The 18,418-nt window shown below is 45.8% G+C and overlaps 1 protein-coding gene across 1 annotated transcript in view; it reads left to right on the top strand.

The window, feature by feature from the left end:
* LOC126547867 (netrin receptor DCC-like) overlaps nt 1-18,418 on the top strand; it is a 150,312-nt gene that overhangs the window by 21,000 nt on the left and 110,894 nt on the right. The window contains exon 4 of the mRNA XM_050195893.3: nt 1,313-1,606. Within this exon, the coding sequence (XP_050051850.1) occupies nt 1,313-1,606 (294 nt within the window). The remainder of the gene's footprint in view (nt 1-1,312; nt 1,607-18,418) is intronic.

Here is an 18,418-nt window from a genome sequence, read left to right as displayed (position 1 = left end):
TTGCTTTTAATGCAGAGGGACTAACTTGAAAACTTCGGGCTTCCATTTTTTAAACATACCATTAAAAATTCCTGTAAAAATTCAGGACATAAATCAAAATGTCGCTTCCAGCAGTCACTTGAATTTCTGATTTTCATTATAAATGTAATTGAAATCGGCCCCGGGGTTACCTCAGAAAAGCAGTTCTGTATTTTACATGTTTTTTTGAATATGCGGCATCGGAATTGGGCCCGAGATAAAGCTTCCTCTCGACGACACTTCCAACTGTAGGAAACCTTGAGATGATTAATTAGCCACCTCAGTTCGTCAAAACTGCGCAAAGTTTTCGGGCAGAGAAAGAAAAATGGCCTTTTACCAGTCAATGACACATTTTTCTTGCTTAAAGCTTCAGTTTCTACAGAGCTGGTTTGACTAATAGCTTCGTTGGATGCCCATAGAGATTTTATTTTTTCGCGGTATGTAGCGGTTTGGACCAGTTCAACGACATTTATGCTAGCGAAGCACCAAAAGCCCACGGAGCTAGGACACTTTAACGGCAAAACACTCTACCGCCTTAGTTCAGAGGGCGCATCTCTTTCCAAATCAAGTACTTCGCGAAGTACAAGGCCGCTCGTGGGATTACACGCTTGTCGATCCCCACGTTTATCCGAGAGGGAGAAGATATTTGCGCTTGGTCGAATCGGTGAGGCTCGGCTGCTCACCGCTTGGTATTGCGCGTAAGGTGAAATTCTAAGCATTGCGAGGACAGCGCAGGCCAGTGGAGGTTCGGGTTCACGGAGTAAAATTAATCAGCAGACATTACCAGCGCGAGAGGCGTACTAGACACCTCTACACGGAGGAGATCATGGAACGGTGTCGCAGACGCCAATAGCATCGGTATTATAAGCTGTTTGACTACTTCGAAAACGTGGAACCCCTACTACACTGTGCCAGCGCCACGATGAGTTGACATTGCTTCTTTTTAACTATCAAATGCTGCCCTCAAGACGCAGCTTCTGACGCTCGGCTCACTGATATTATCTGTTATTGCTTATCAAGTCTAACAAAATAGGCTGTCGGTGAACAGGGCATACCGATATCATGGATTAAGTACCTACACTGAGAGAGAAAGAAAGGACATAAAACGAAAAAAAAAGAGGAAAACTGATGCTCGACACGAAAACTGAACTCGAGACAATGGAATCCACTGGTTGAAATCTCTCTCGATGTGTGATCACTAACGAACGTAAGCGTAATTTTTCATTATCTGGTCGCACAGTTCGCGCGCCGTTCTAGCACTGCTCCTCGTTGAGCTGGCGCGCCTCGGCCGCAGGGGACGGCAGCGTCGGCGGCCTGAGCGCCGCCCTCGTGGGACCGGACACGGCCGTGCTGTCGTGGATGCAGCCGGCGAATGGCGCCGACGGCTACGAGCTGCGCCTGATGCGCGGCTCGGCGCTCGTCTTCGCACAGCGGTTCGCGCTTGATGCGGCGGAGAAGAACTACCCCGTGCTGTACTACCGGCTCACTGGATTGCGGCCGGCCACCACGTACAATGTCTCGCTGGTCGCCATACTGGCAGGCCGGCAGGGTCCGGCCACCACCGTTGTGTTCACCACTGCTCCGCTAGGTGAAGTGCCTCCTCCTGCATTTTTCCCTCCTCTAAGCCTAAACCGGCGCACTGCGGCCTCGTGTATGTCGACGGCAGCACCCATATGCCGCGGGCACTGGGTTTTCGGCCGGGAAGGTGAAACTTAACGATGTGTCTGCCGTGGCCGACGGCTTTATGCCACAGGGCAAGCTGTTGAATTCGGAAAAGAAAACCATAACCATTGCTAAGTACGAGTGCCTGTGAATGGACAGCTTTAGGAAACAGGACCCAAAGCTTGGCGATCCCAAATAGCGTTACGTGCGCGAAACTTCGCAGGAGTGACGTAGTCTTAAAATTTGGCCATACCTGTGCCGCTTTGAGTTTTCCATAATTGAGGGGGTCAAACGGTTGAAAAGCGAAGCTTTCGCTATATGAAAAAGAAGCGAAATATCTTTGCCGTATATTTCTATGTACTGCGGCACATAAGAATGCGATTAACGATTATTAAAGAATTCCGCAGGTTAGGATGTCCAACTTTTTCTGAAGTCACACTTTCGTAGCAACGTGTTGCAGTACGCTTAAAGCCGCTAAACGAAAAAGTCCAGTTGAAGAGAGATATTAATTTCTTGCTCATTTTGGTCGAGGCAAGATGACGCAACGCAAAGCTTTGCTGAGTAATTCACTTTTGTGGGCTTAAGTGACGTGTGGGCGCAACGAATGATTCGTGGTAACGCGAGCGGCTTCCGCATCGCCGGTTGCCCGCTTATTATTGGGTTGGTTAGTGGATACCGCCATTACCAGATAATTTGGTTCAAACCCATACGCAAAACGAGAAGCGCAGTTTGGGTTCTGCAAGTGCACACTGGTGAATCGCCCATTCTATGACTACAGTACCTTTCGCAAAAAGTCCGGTTTTTTATATCTTTCGAGTCAATGTGAATTATCCCCAAGAAGGGCCTGTAGAAAGCGTGAACAGCTGTTGCGGTGATATCGAACGCTGCACATGCATGAAACACGTGTCTAAATGGATCCTGGACAGGACGTGCACCGTTTTCCTACGTCACATGCCTCGATTCGGTATTTCGACGTCACTGCCGTTGCAGCATGATTACACATATTCTATGAAAATATGCAGTGATATGCAGAAAAACGAACAAAACGTGTTGGACCGGATGTTTGGGGGCGCGATAGAATTAAGAGATTGTACAATTCAGTAGTAATCGTCATGCCTTTATCTTTTCTGTAGTTGACGTCACAGCCGCTATACCCCGTGTCGAATATGCGTGTGTGCGCGTGCACGTGCTTGATAATATACGCCGTACATACATTAGCAAGCAGCACCTGGTTAGCGCCGTAATTGTATAGAACACTAATTCTAAGTGCAGTCGACATGGCCAGCCAAACTTTGCTGTGGACGCTATATAGACCCGGCTGCCTAAAGAACTGATAGCTCAGCAACAGCAGCTTCACACTTCATATGCTGTCACGCTCTTCAGATGAAAAGTATACGAAGAACACCGACAAAGAAACTGGGCTGTACAGCTTTACAGTTGATAGTACTTTTTTTTTACACCGTAACGTTTGGCCTGGATGGTCAGTATGTGCAATAAGAAAGTCTAGCACTCATGAACTTTTTGACAGAACTATAGTTTATTGACATCATTGTCGTCCATTACACTGAGTACAATGGCCAACAGCCCCACGTGCGACACATGCAACATCGATGAGACGCTCTCACATATTATCTGTGACTGCCGACGATATAGTGCCCAGAGACAAGTGGTGTTCAGAGTACTGGACCAGTTGGACAATCGTCCACTATCAGAACTCAAAGCTTTAGGTCAGTGCTCCGAAAGAACATCCGCGTTGAAGGCCTTACTCGCGTTATTAAGGTTCCTGCGGTCTACGGGGCTTCACGATAGACTTTAAGAATGCCGCCCCCTACCGCTCTATAGCGTACGCGCTTTGTTAATGCTCGTCTCTCCTTCTGTCTATTTCTGTCCTTCCGCCCTTTTCCTCTTTTTATCCCCTTTAACCCTTCCCCCGTGCAGGGTAGGCAACCGGAACTACCTCTGGCTAACCTCCCTGCCTTTCTCTGTATTCTTTCCTCTCTCTCTCTCTGTGGCTTCACGATCTTCCTAGACACCTTCCGATTTCCTTTTTTAAGTCTTTATCTCTTTTGTTTAGCTAGTGAAGTATCGGGCAACTTACGCAGCGGAATTTTGCCGTGGCATGGCGAGTCTAAGACTTACACACTCAGTCTTCGTCTTACCAATGCTCACTCAGGGAGGTAGAGCTAACTGGGGCACATAGGGCGTTCTTATAAGTAGCATGCTTCATCGTCTGGCTACTCGATTTCATTCTGAGGGAGAATAATAATGAACAAACATATTGAAGAAAATTGCCTATGACGTTCTTGGAAATGGCTCTACTTTCAATTTCAAATTTTATATAATATTTGTTTGTGAAGCTGGCGTTTACCAACCGCGGTGGCTCAGTGGTTATGGCCATTCTGCTGTTGAGGACGCTGGTTCGAATCCCGGCCTCGGCGGCCACATTCCGATGTAGGCAGAATGCAAGAAACGGATGTATACTGTGCTTGAAGTGTGCGTTAAAAAAAGCCCAGGTTGTCAAAATCACTCATGAGCCCTCCAAATGGGCTCCCTCATAACTCACTACGCAGATTCTTAGACGCAAGACCTCCAGAATTAAATTAAGTTGACGTTTCGTTTTATAGATTCTCAACGGAGCAACACCACGTCAAGTTAAGCGCACTATGTGTCGAGCGAGCGAATGACACAGCAGCCGACTCTCCGGGCGGGCAAGTGCCCAACAGGGTTTATTCCGTCCTTATGTAGTCAGGAATGCTGTGCTGCCATCCAGAGGTACTGTCGTACACTACACTATGCACAGAAAACACAAACATAGATAAGCTTACTCGTCTTGTACTCCAGGTGTGTGCAATAAATAAACTGCAGTGACTACACGCTGTAGGAGATGCGAAGGAAGGAAGGAAGGAAGGAAGGAAGGAAGGAAGGAAGGAAGGAAAAAGTGGAGAAGGAAAGGCAGGGAGGTTAACCAGTTTAGCTTAACCGGTTTGCTACCCTACACATGGGAAAGGGATGGGGCGATGAAAGATGGAGAGAGAGAGAGAGAGAGAGAGAGAGAGAGAGAGAGAGAGAGAGAGAGAGAGAGAGAGAGAGAGCGCATAGCACAGCACACACACATCGTCCGTTAAAGTCCATCAATCTGGCATGGTACGTGATATCACTATCACAGCCGCTTGTCCAATGCCGTCTCTTTCAAAAACCGAAGTAGTCCCTTCGTCGCCTTCACCTGCGATGTCTTCTGTCGGCAGCATGTGAAAATTGTGTCGAGGGACAATGGTCTAGTGTCAAGGTGCGCTAGAACAGATGCCAGGGACTGTCGCTGAACATTATATTCAGGACAGTCGCACAGAATGTGTTCCAGCGTCTCCTCGCAAATACAGGCATTGCAAAGAGCGTTGTCGGCCATTCCAATGCGGAAGGAGTAAGATTTCGTGGAAGCCACCCCTAGCCATAAGCGATAAAGCAGAGTCGTCTCTCTCCGGCGGAGTCCAGTTGGCTTATAGAGATGCATCAAAGAGGGCAGGTGGTATTGACGGTTGCTCTGGTTGGTCTGGCTGTTTGGTGTGCACCATAGAGAGAGCGTGATCTCCTGTGCAAGCACTCGAAGTCTGCTAGCTGCGTCGGATCGTGAAAGCGGTATGGCCTCCTTTTGTGCGTCTTCAAGAGCTGCCCGAGCGGCATTATCGGCGTCTTCGTTTCCAGTGACGCCGCAGTGACTTGGCAGCCACTGAAACGTCACGTGGTGTCCTTTCTCCTGTGATGTATGGAGTAGGCATCTAATATCGAATACGAGCTGTTCGAATGGCCCGCGACGCAGAGCTGATAGTAAAGATTGTAGGGCTGCCTTTGAGTCACTGAAGATTGACCAATGTCGAGGTGGCTCCCGATTGACGAAACGAAGTGCAGCGCGAAGAGCAGCTAGTTCAGCAGATGTCGATGTTGTTGGGTGGTCAGTCCTAAAGCTGATGGTAATAGCTTTTGCTGGGACAACCACAGCACTGGACGAACACTGGATGTTTGTGGAACCATCAGTATGAATGTGTTCATTGTCCGCGTACCTCTCGTGCAGAAGAAGCAGAGACAGTTGTTTCAGCACAGGCGACGACAGTTCAGACTTTTCCCGATTCCTGGTACACTGAGATGGAAGGAGATGCAACCCTGCTCGTCAATGTCAACACTAATTTTCTTGTTCAACGCAGCGGTCGTTCACCCGCAGTTTTGAAAAGAAATGCGCTTTTAGCGGCAACCGCAGGTCCGCATTTGTTAGAGAGCCGATTTTTGTATATATGTTGCACAGAATGATAACAGAAAAATATTCTAACAAAACGAGATCCATGAGAAAAAAAGAAAAGAAAAACGTTGCGAAGGAAATTGGACGTGCTTTACAGCGTGTCATTACGTTCATCAGGAAACCGCCATCTGGATTTAGACTGGTAAATGTACGCTCTACTGGGGATAACTTTCTACGAAGTATATGCTACAGCAAGGAAGTTCATAAGGAACTGTCTTACATGCCAGTTTGGTTCAGCTTGTTGTAAGAATTGGTGAATCTCAAGAGCTTTTAGTGGGCTCTACTGACTAACTAGCGGCATGAACATTTAGCATTAGTCAAGTGTTGTATTCCGGCATGTGTTGACAAGTAGGCAATAAAAAAGAAAATTGACAGGTGGGCTGGTACCGTCTCCGCCTCCCACGTAGAAAGTGTGGGTTCCATTCCCGACGGGTGCACTTCTCTTTTCTCCGTAATTTTTGTTTTTGTTTTTTTAGATTCTAAAGTAGTGAAAATGTCATAAATTGCCAATTTAACTGCATTCACAAGTAAGCAGCAACGCTTTCTTTTTCCTCTGACGGCTACGAAGAACTCTTACGAACGTAATTTAGAGGCACTCGTAAACGTATGTATTAAATATTTTGATGTTATCCAGCGATTATTAAAGCGAAACAACACCGGGAACAAGTACTTTGTAGTTTGTGCATTGCTACACTCGCAGAAATATGGCGAACGCCCGCGGCTGGATCCCTCTTTTCGCTTACTTTAGCATAAAAAAAAAAAAAACGGCGAACATTGTGCTTAGCGCCGGCCGCATTTGCATCCGCCGCGTACAGTTCGTCTTTCAATTTCGCTCCGTGTAGCCCAGGATTAACGATAAGAACTACGTAGGAAAAAGACGCAGCCACACATTCCGTTCAAATCAACCGGCAGTAGACAACACTTGCAGTACCGCTTGAAGGAGGCGGAACATGGCGATGGCTGCACGGTGTAAAAGTTGAGGGAGAACGCCGCGGCATGAGGGGAGGGAAATGTTTAACTACTCGTACCTGTGTTGTTGTTGTTTTAGCGCGCTGACACGAAATTCTTGCGAGAAAGCATTCCCTGAGAGACGCCCTCTGTGTCCAGGGGTACGACAAAAACCGTTTCCGGTACCCTTTAAGTTAGTGAAGGCGAATATCTCATTACCCTTAGTCTACTGTTGTGTGATGATTATCTTGGTACAGCATTTAGATGAATCGTAGTTTCATCATTTTAGATTACGATTTGTGTGCTACCTCTTGGCGCACATATGTGCCTGCAGCTGGTTATAAAAATTAAGGACATAACTCTGTGTGTTTATCGAAATGCATAGGTGCTCACATGCACAAACTACGCTCCAAAAGGTCGTCTTAAGATGCGTTGCGTAGGAGGCCGTTCCTTATATTGTGAATTGTGTTGTTCTCCTTTATCGTTGGCTCCTTTTAGGGAACTCTAGTCTTACCCGCTGTTTTATTTTCTTAGCATGACCATGACCCGCTATTATTTGACGGTGTAATGTAAATGACGATAAACAAAACACTGGAATGTAGCTTTAATTACATGCTCTCGCGCTTTTTTCTTTTGCTTTATAGTAAACGTGACCAAATTGTGGCCTTGGGTGCGACGCTAATTCGTTCCCCCCCTTTTTTTTTAGGGATGCTTGTGTGTCGTATACAGTGAACTGGCATCGCTCTGAGCAACGAAACCGCAGCGTACACACAGAAAATTATTACCTAATGCTGGTACTCGTACAATCTGCAGAAAATCGGCATTATTCCTCAACGCAAGCAGAGGGTCGAGTAGTCGGGAGCTTCCCAAACAGTTAGGCCCGTGTCAACAACAGGAAGGCACCAGCCGTGTCGTTCCTGCAGCACTCGCGCGAATGAGCGGCAGCACGTGGTGGAGTTGCGACACGGGGACGGGCTCCGCTGCGTGTGCCTCGTTCGTGGCAGCACGCTGCTGTGCACACATACACGCACGCACACGTTAGACTGCACTCACGCACATGTACCCTTCAAACGGTGGCCGTGAAACTGGCGCCGTTGCCGTCGTTACGAGGAAGAGGATGGAGTATTATTGCGGACGTGCGCGCAGCGCTGTGGTCGCCTGAACCAGCCCGGTGACACCGAGCGGAGGTCGCCGTCATGCACGGCTGAGCAACACACGTCTGGCTGCGTGGAGGTCGTGCGGCAAGGATTTCCGCCCAGAGACCCAACTGCTATAGGTCTCAGCGCAATTTTCGAGGAAGTAGCATCCCTGCCTTCCTGTATTACTCTCTCTCTCGAGGAAGCAGAGCCCTTCGAGACGTTCGAGGCAAGCAATGCGGCTATTCCCGAATATGAACTCTCTGTATAGGGCTGTAGCCATATACCTTCCTGGCAATGCACACTACATTCAAGCGAAGCTGTCTTTGGCTCTTCTCCCGACTTTCAGGCTGCTGCTGCCGTTGCCTTGCATGCGCGCGCCGCTAGGTTTCTTGCAACACCACGAGATGGCACTCTCATTCGTGCATCCAGGCCGGCGCCGCCGCGGCAGCATTTCAGTTTGTGCATATATGACACGTACTGTGCTTCCTTACCTATGCGACAAAAATGTAGGTGCTGGGCTGTGGAGGTCGCGTGCTGGGTTGTGGTAGTGTTAGCATTACAATTGTCCATAGCTTGAAGTTGGCGTCTGAACAGCGTGCTCACCACGTATGCAGAAGGAGCACGTAAACACGCGCAGAAAAATGGCTCCAAAGCGTGCACTCAGCGTCGAGGACACCCAGGACAAGCGTCGCGCAGAACAAGAGCGTCTTGGCTACGCAGCGAAACCTGGTGTAGTTCGCCAATGTAAATATGTATACAATGTATACATACAATTATATATGTAATTTAAATTACGTACAGCCTCATAATTCAATGAAGTTTAGCACTTACACTACGTCCATCTAACCAAACTGGATACAAAGCTTCGCTTACATCGATTCCCACCGTGCGTGGTATCTGCCAACTTTTTTTTTTCTCTGCGTTTTGAAATTAATGGTGTCGCTCTACCACACAAATCATTTGCTCGGCTTAGTGGCATTGTACACAAAACGACAGCCGATGACGTCATGGTACAAAGAGAATTCCCTTTGTTTTTTTTTTAAGTTTCTTTCTTGCACCGTACACGCGGCTTTGCCTAACTGCCACATATTAACATTTTGCTGCCTTGATTTTATGCTGTCTGTGGTCACGTGTCTGTTGCCCACATAATCACTTTTCTGCTGATAGAATGAAACTTTGTGTTTGTGCACTCTACCAACAGTATGGAATCGAAGTGAGTAGAATAGTTTGACAGCGAGTCGACTAAACTCATTTCTAGAAAAAAAAGCGAAAGAAAGAACGGCGTACTGACTTTCATTGCGCATGGTGGGAAAATCTTGTTCTGCATTGCATTGCCTACTTGCTGCTTTGCGTACAACATGCAACTTAGTCTCTCTTTGGCATTCATGCGAGACAAGGCGCTTAAAATGCCGCCGTCCCACAAGTCGAGAACCTTTCGCGTGTCTCACAATCGCTACCGGGGAAATTTTGCACCTTTATGGTTAAGTGCTTTGTGATTCTTCATCACCATCCTCTGCGCATCACCAAGCGCAGCGTGGGACATAAATTTTACTCGCAACCACGGGCTTGCTACATTGCAATAACACTTCACTAACCGGCACTACACTGTGTCACGTCGGTTCATTGCACAATGTGCGAGCATGGTTTACACTGACACCGTGCTACGTGCGCAGTGCTGCGTAAGTAAGCGTACGGGAATGACGTTGCCCAACAGCGCAGATCATAGTTCTTCGGTTTCAAGGTATAGGGTATTGCAATACCTGCCAATCAATGGTTGTGGCATAACCTTCCGGTGTTGCTGACATGGTAGCCATGCCGTGTTGGTGTTCTAGGAAACGTCACACGTCGAGCAGACTCGCTTGCGGAAATGCGCACTAAGCTCGCGAGTGACAACATTCGCTAAATGAGGCAGCAAACCTCTTATGGAGAAAATAGCGCTCACGCAACCAGCCCTTAGTCTGATCCTTTGATATGGAACTACGTAAGAAAAATTTAGGAAGAAACAACTCTTGTTGTGCTCCAAGAATGCGTTTAACAAGCTTTTGGAGGTTATTTGTGGCACTTTTGCGCTTATGTGCACTGGCGCTCCCCTTACCACCCTGCCTTACCCGTACGCGGGAACCAATGGGTATTTCTAGCACCACTTCATCAAGGACCAGTTCAGAACGCCTTGCAGCGTCCGCGACCGCTTTTGGTCAGACACTTTGACCAGAATCTCAGCGTCTGAAAGACAGCGTCTCAAAACGCTATGCGCCACAAGGGCTCCACCTGCCGCCGTGCAGTACCACATGGTATACTACCGCACGGTACCGCCACACGATACTACCGCAAGACGGTACCACCAGCATGCGGTATTTACAACTGTGTCAGACTGAGTTGCCTTTGGGACTGGCCCACATAATATGGTTAGTCACAACAAAGTGGGGCTAGTTCCCAAAGAATGCTAAATGCATTAAAATACCACATCTTATACATTATGGCACACATAGAATATTTAATCCAAGGTACTGCGCTGCAAGGTCTTACTGTGCAGTATTATGGAGTGAAACCCGATAATTCGTTACACGGAAGCCTGAAAAGAATCTGACTCACCCGTTTAACGAGATAAAGTGGAGTTGAGATTTACGGCACGTTTCAGTATTCGCATGCTACGCCAACAACTGCAGAAGTCTCCACACTTTTGACACAGTTTGCCTGCAACGTCAGCGTGCGGCTTACACCGATCTTCACCACCTCGAAGTGGAAATTTACTATTCTTACTTTGTTGTATCTGAGCGGAATTTAGAGCAGGTGGCCTCAGTCCAGGCCACCAATGTCAGTGTAATTGATGGCGGATATCACGATGTACGCTGCCAGGTATACTTGCTCCTGGAGAGAAGCACTTTTGTGCATCTTGAGGGCGACTGGCCTGTGTGTGACTTTCCAGTGCAGGGTACCCAACCAGATACTCTACTGATTAACAGCCTTGCCTTATCACTTTCTTCCTTCTCGTCCTCCTTGCATCGGTTACACAGCACTGGCACTCTATAGCAGCCGTCTCCGTTATCAAGGCTGCAAGCATTTAGAAACTGCCATTTTCTTGACTATAACTGCAATCCCTTTCATTTGAGGGATTGTCTGTCTGTCTCTCTCTCTCTCTGTCTGTGTCTGTCGTTCTGCCGGTTGGTAGCAGTGTAGGAACGAATATTCTGGAACCATATAAGGGCAGATCAGTCAAGCGCGCTAAAAAAAAGTACAAAGTGAGGAGTAGACAACACAAGCGCATACTTCCAGCTGATCGTGTACTTACGAAATTGCATAATATGAACACTTTCCTTCATGACGTCACAAGACCGAAATGCCGACATCAGGTGGCCATGCTCAAAAACTTGGTTTTTTTGGATGACAGAAAAACAGAAGGTGCACTGGCACATGACATACCCGCCTTTCTAATGCAATCTGCTTCAATTATCTCCCTAACATTCTAGTTCTTATTTTTGGCTATCTTACACATGTTGAACAAGGATTTACACGGATTCTTCTTTATTCAAAAGTCATGATAATGTAGTGAAAGATTCCCAACGTGGTGTTTTGCCGCCTTCCTCCTATGTTCTAGAAGTCTTTCGTTCAGACAGGATTCAGACAGGAGACAGGATTCAGGATCACGATGTTTGACAGTGTACGGACCTTTATTTTTATGGAACGGATTGGTCATTTGGCAAAGTTTCCCTAGCTTCTCAGCGGCGGAAAGCACTACTGTGATATTGCTACGATTTTATCTTTTTTAGGCGGTGCGAGGTATTGCGCATGTAAGCAATTACTACAGTGCGGAATCTATTTCCTTCTTAAAAGCATCTTTCATTTTTTTTCCTTTGTTTCCTTTCCCTCAGCTATATATACTAGAAGGCTGTCAGGATACCCTGCTGACAAACGTCGTGTCCCTTGCCTTTCGAAACTTCTTGACTTGGAATGAAAAGATTTCTTCATGGCGTTATCTAAGCACTGTCTAGCTATTGTTCTTTTAACAAGTTTGGGATGGGATGGATGATAAGGTAACAAGTGTTTGCATTCCCTTGGATGGTACGCCCAGCACACATGATTGTTAGTGAGCTTTAGCTTCAAATCAAGAAATCGTAAAACACCATATTCTGAAATTTCATTCGTTAACTTTAAAGGATTGCCACATTCGCGAAAAAGCGCTAGGAGCATTGCATCGAAATATCTAGAAATGCTATCGATAAAGGTCTATTCTGAGCTACTGAAATTTCTATACAATGAGTTAGTACAGACATATCCTCCAAGCGTCTGCCTGGCCTGAACCCATTCTGCAGTTCCTCCAGTGCATTATTTTCCACCCACTTCGACAGTTCCAATTATATGACATGCATTGTCATTCTATATATCACCGGCGTTGCTGTAGCTGGCCTGTACGAGCTCGTCATATCCTTATCACCTTGGCTTTTGTAGATGAGGTTCAGGTTGCTTTTACGCCCCCCAACCGGAATTTCTTCGTTCTAATTATTTGCTCTATGGCATTAGCAGTGGCTTGCTCTTTGGACTGAGGTTTTTGATTAGCTGTATTCGGATTTCATCGGGTTCTGCTGCTGTGTTATTAGAGACATTTTCTTCTGTTTTTTTTTTGAATAAAAGATTTCTATGCGGAATTTCGATCTCTCAGGCTTCTGTTGTTGCTGGATCTGTTTTAGTCTGAACTACGCTTTCCTTCGTGCCGAAGTTATCCCTAATAACGTCTGTAATGTACCGCAGCTCATCGTCTCCTTCGTAGAAAGTCAGGCAGGCGGCAGAGTTCAATGGGGCCCTGGACTGGGGGGCTATATATAGAATGACAATGCATGTCATATAATTGGAACTGTCGAAGTGGGTGGAAAATAATGCACTGGAGGAACTGCAGAATGGGTTCAGGCCAGACAGACGCTTGGAGGATATGTTTGTACTAACTCATTGTATAGAAATTTCAGTAGCTCAGAAGAGACCTTTATCGATAGCATTTCTAGACATTTCGATGGCATTTCTATGAAAGCGTAGACAGGTAATGGTTAGGGTATACTCCTAAGCCCAAAAGGCATAGAGGATGATTTTTTACAGCTGCTGAGGGTGGTATATAGAGACATTCGAGTACAATTTGTGTGGGAAGGTCGAAAGATAATGAAGTGGTGAGAATTTACCAAGCATTGAAGTAAGGATGTTGTCGGTCTCCATTGTTGTTCACGCTTTATGTTAAGGGCATAAATATACGACTGGAAAACAGCGAACTAGGGCTTGATTTATTCCACATGCGTAATGTAAAAATGTTGCAACAGAAGCTCCCTGGACTGATCTATTCGGACGACATAGTGCTACTAGCGGATTATGCAAGATATTTAGAAACTTGCGAGTATCTGTGGCAACACAGCGACAAACCTAGGCCTCAAGTTAGCGTAGAGAAATCCCGCATGCTGATCCTTAATGAACAGTCTAGTAATTACGTGGTGTCAATTCAACAGAAAGTCATACTTATAATCAAGAAATATAAACACCTCGGCGTATACATAAACGAAAAGGAAAGACACACACAAGCATGCAGCAAGAGAACCTGAAAATAAACGGGAAGTGGAATACTGCAATAATGAAACACAGGGCACTGTGGGGCCACGTTAACCATGACGTGGTGCATGGAATTTGGAAAGCAGTAATGGTGCCAGCGCTAACGTTCGCAAATGCCATTCTGTGCTTAAAATCGGATATCTTGTCTGGGTTGGAAGTTAACCAAAGGTCGGTTGGCCGGTCGGTTTTCGGAGCCCACGGTAAAGCCACAAATGAGGCACTGCAGGGTGACATGGGTTGGGCCTCTTTTGAAGTCGGAGAAGCACGGAGCAAAATTCGTTTTGAAGAAAAATTCGGGAACATGGACGAAAATAAAGGGGCAGCTAAAGTGCCCAAGTATCTGTACTTGAAAAGCGTGGACACAGAATGGTGGAAGAGGTCAAGAAATTTGGCAGCCGAGTGCAGGGTAATTCGAACTATAAATACTCAACCAGGACTCATCAGAAAGAAAATGACAGAAACACAGTTAATTGGATGCAAAGAATGGAAGCAAAAAGAGTCATGGAGATTGACAACAATGAGAAGAGAAATTAGAAGGGGAAATCTGTACGAGAACGCAAAATCTGTACAATAACCTTGCTATTTGAGGCTCGAGCCGATTGTCTAAGGACTAAAACATACCGAAGCAAAAATTCGAAACTAGATGAGGCATGTCTACGCTGCAGCGAAAATCCGGTGACCACTCGGCACATGCTAATGGAACGCGAAGGGATTCACCCAGTGAGAACCGTAGGTAGCGTACACAATTCCAGAAGCGCTTCGGTTTAAAGTGGACAGAAGCGTCAACCGGTCAGCACTCGAGATAAACAAGGGATGTTTATAGTACTGGTGGAAAATAAGCAGGGAGGAGATTGATACGACCGGATCTCTTAGTCATAACTAGGGGGACAAGGTAGATTTTGAAGGAAAGAAAGATTAGGGAGATGCACACAAAAATGCTAGATAAAAACATGTATAGTAAACCTGACTAAATCAAGCAGGCTAGTTGACGATTTGTCCCCGCCCCATTTCAAAGGGCATGCCAATAACTAATGATCATCATAATCAGTCATTGAAAACATTACTAAGCCTGTGGTTCCTACATAATTTACAGAAAGCAGCAGGGCATAACTATGGTTACATTGGTTTCTAGAAAATGCTGTACAGCAAGACTTGCTTCTTTCAGCGCAGATTTATCGTTTGTCTGTATACCGCCAAGTCCAACTTGCTGTCAATAGAAACATACAAACGGCCCACGAACATTTTAGTCGTCAGGCTTCTTGATACAGTCAGACTAGAACCAGATGACCTGAAACTACTCGTTAATCTCGTCTTCTGCATGCAGGGACGTTTGCGAGTGAGGGCAGGTTAAAAAAATATCCGCGTTATCGGAGTAATCGCACAGTTTCCCTGTGGAGAATGCCTCGCCGATTTTGCAGCAAATCCTTCTGCAGCTGGGTCACTCACAGCGGGGCTCTCTATGTAATCTAGGAAAGACTAGTGTCCCATATCACACTGTGAACTGATTGCAACCTTAAGGACTCTTAAGGGTGTAAAATTCGTCGATAACTCAGACATTTATACCCGTAAGAGCATAAGGGGGCGAGTTATAGACGTAAAACATTCTTAATGGTGTAAAGCAGTTTACCGTGTGCAGGGTCTTCCTGCGCCGGGCTAATGCAACGATTCCGTTCCGATTATTTTCCTTGGCGCGCTCCATCGCCATTCGGACCCCTAGGGGTCCGAATGGCGCCCCGCCTATTATCGCCAGGATCAACCGGTCGTGGCGCGGTGGATGATTAGTAGGGAATAGAATCAAACGATAGGAATCACTAAATTAAACGCCGGCCTTGGAACTATAATCGAAAGCCGAATTGAATAGGCGTCAAAATAGCTGTTCACCAAAAAGTTTCTTTCTCCCTCTGCATTTAGCTACGGTGCTTCCGAAATCAGATAGGACTGTTTGTATTTTCAACAAAGAACTGTGTCACGCTGACACGCGCCAACGAAAGTTGTGCGCACTCAGCGAGTAGCAGACAAAAGTTCTCTATTCATTGACTCCATGTGCGGCTGCTTATTTTCACGCGCAAACAGAACGTCCGCACTGTCCAGAAAACGCACAATAATGGGAGCCTCCATTGGTGACTGGTTTTCCTTTACTATATATTTCACAGAATTGCGTGCGGCGTACAGGCGACACGCTGGGACAACTTGCGTAGGGCCGATAGACGCAAATTAATAGGACCCGCTCGGAAGCACGAGCTCTGTTGCAACAGCGTAGCACGTCTGTATTGCAAGTTTCGAGACGACGTCGAGCGCTTTCGGTTGTCCATTGTTCTCCACCGCTTCGATTTGGTTTCAACAGAATACCCCCACAATGCCTACGGTATGGGGAAGCGCTTGCTTTAATTTGTGCCCCCGTTCATCTGAATTGCATATTGCAATATAACCTTGAAGGAAGAACGGAATGAACTACGCACGCGCGATAGTCGTCGAGTGGCCCACGCGTGCGGAGTGGTTGCATAATTTCTACTGTTAGCTGTCCAGGAAGAAATTTACCCAGGCAGCTCGGATACTGCAGTTTCGCTGCACAGTATCAATCGATCGATCGATTAATTAATATATCAATACATCAATCAATCAGTAGATCAATCAGTAGATCAATCAGTAGATCAATCAGTACACAAATAAATAAATAAATAAATAAATAAATAAATAAATAAATAAATAAATCGGTGAATCATTCATTCATTCATTCAATCAATCGATCGATCGATGGATCAATCAATCAATCAATCAAATCTTTATTATGGATACCACAAGGGAAAGCGCTGACTTATCCGTGCATTTTTTTTTTTTTTTTTGCGCTGCGCCTTTTCAAGTATGTACCAGCACGCCGAATTTGCCGCTTATAGTATATTGGCCTGGAATAGCAACGGAGCCTTTGTACTGGTGCACTTAGAGTAATAGGCAAGACAAAATCTGCAAAGAAGACGTATGTAGTAGACAAAACAATGCCAGATAGAGAAACAAATAGAGGAACAGAAAACGATGAGGCGGGCGTAAAAGGGAGTTAATCATACAGCATGATTAGCAACATGATTATCTCTGCCTGTATATGTCCCCCAATACAGGCAGAATACTTATTACATGTTTTTCGAAGACGAGCCATAGGACAAGGTCGGGCAGCAAACATGGAATGTTGCTGTTGTACTTTTGCGGTACGGAAAATTGTACATGATTATAAAGCTTTGGGCAATGTATGCCATGAACCAGCTTATGGAGGAACAAAACTTCTTTCTCGTCCTTGTGTTGCCCTTTTCTTCGTCTCTGTTTGTTTGCGCGCAAAAGTTTTAAGATGAATCAGTTCCAACTAGGCCGACTCGCTGTTATGCTTCAGTCTTGCTTAATACATCTGGATTTTAGAGGTGTGAGTAGAGGTATATTTGAGAGGGCTAGACTATGGTCTAGCTCTCTCAAAGCGGTGTTTGAAAACTGATATCAGTTTATTTTGAACGCGTTCAATGAAGTCAGAATTAGATTTGCACTTCTCATTACAAAACCAGCAGAGAGGAGCGGGAACCAAATCCGACCTGTGTAAGTAGAAATTCAGGGAGGGAATGCGGCAACGTAACTTGGCGAGAGAGACCTCAAGCATTTGTGCGTTACAGGATTCGCTGCGCCAGGGAAATGCCAAGTGCTTATAATCTGGAAAAGCAGTCATAACTGGGTTTGACAAGGCTTTTCTAATTGATCGCATACGAAATCAAGCTGCCCTGATCTGTGCTGTCACTGGTAGAATAGGAAGAACAAGGTCCGAAAGGGATGTCTTTGCCAGTGAATCGGCAGTTTCATTAAAAACCAAACCTTTATGACCAGGTACCCAAATCAAATGAACACATTGCACATGGGCAGGAACTAGCAAGTGAGAGTTTTAGCATGGGTGAATCATTTATAGCGGTAAGGGAAGAGAATACAGAAAGGGAATTAGTAAGAATAGCAGCTGTTGTAGTCTTTTGGGTGTAATTTACGTGAAGGTAGGATTACTGGCAACCACTCGGCCAGAAAAATAAGCACAAAATCAGGCAGTCCTAATGAAAAAGACCAAATGTGCAGGACAAAATATTCCAATGCCAGTCTTTTCCTCGCACTGTGATGCATCTGTTGCAATGATGTTTGTTCCTGGGGTGCTTAGGTGGTCTGGTAACATGACGTTTAAGATGCCGTAAGGTGTTAATTTCGCGTGGTTTGGGAAAATGTCATCGAACCTCATCTCAGGGTAATTTGAATGCGTATTATTAGGAAGCACATCGCGAATTTGCACATTTAGTGGTTGAAGTAATGTTTGCACGAATATAATCTGTTGTGTATCATACCTGGGCCAATGAACGGGAAAAAATAATTCTGGATCGGATATGAAAATTATTTGAGGACGCCTTAAAATGGTGATTCATATAGTCGTAAGAAAGTCTGAACGGTCAGAAGGTGAAAGCGGCCTCAAATGGGTGGGATTCTCGCTTCCAGATATACGGCATTGGCAACGTATTTTGGAAGGCCTAAGCACACACGTAGCGCCTCTCGTTGTAATAAAACTAGCGGCCGCAGCCTGTATGATGGAGCACCTGAGAATAAAACACAACCAAATTCTAAAACCGGACGAACGTTTATGTTATATACCATCAAAAGGGATTTTCTTCTCATACCTGTTCTTCGATTGCTCAACTTGCGCAAAATGTCCATTGTACGAGCTTCTTTTGTCGCAATATATTCAATATTCGGCCGCCAGTTCAGATTTCCGTTA

This window comes from Dermacentor andersoni, chromosome 1 (assembly GCF_023375885.2).
Source record: "Dermacentor andersoni chromosome 1, qqDerAnde1_hic_scaffold, whole genome shotgun sequence".
Classification (NCBI taxonomy): domain Eukaryota; kingdom Metazoa; phylum Arthropoda; class Arachnida; order Ixodida; family Ixodidae; genus Dermacentor; species Dermacentor andersoni.
The sequence above is the reverse complement of the archived record's forward strand: the minus strand, read 5'-3'. Positions and strand labels throughout refer to the sequence as shown.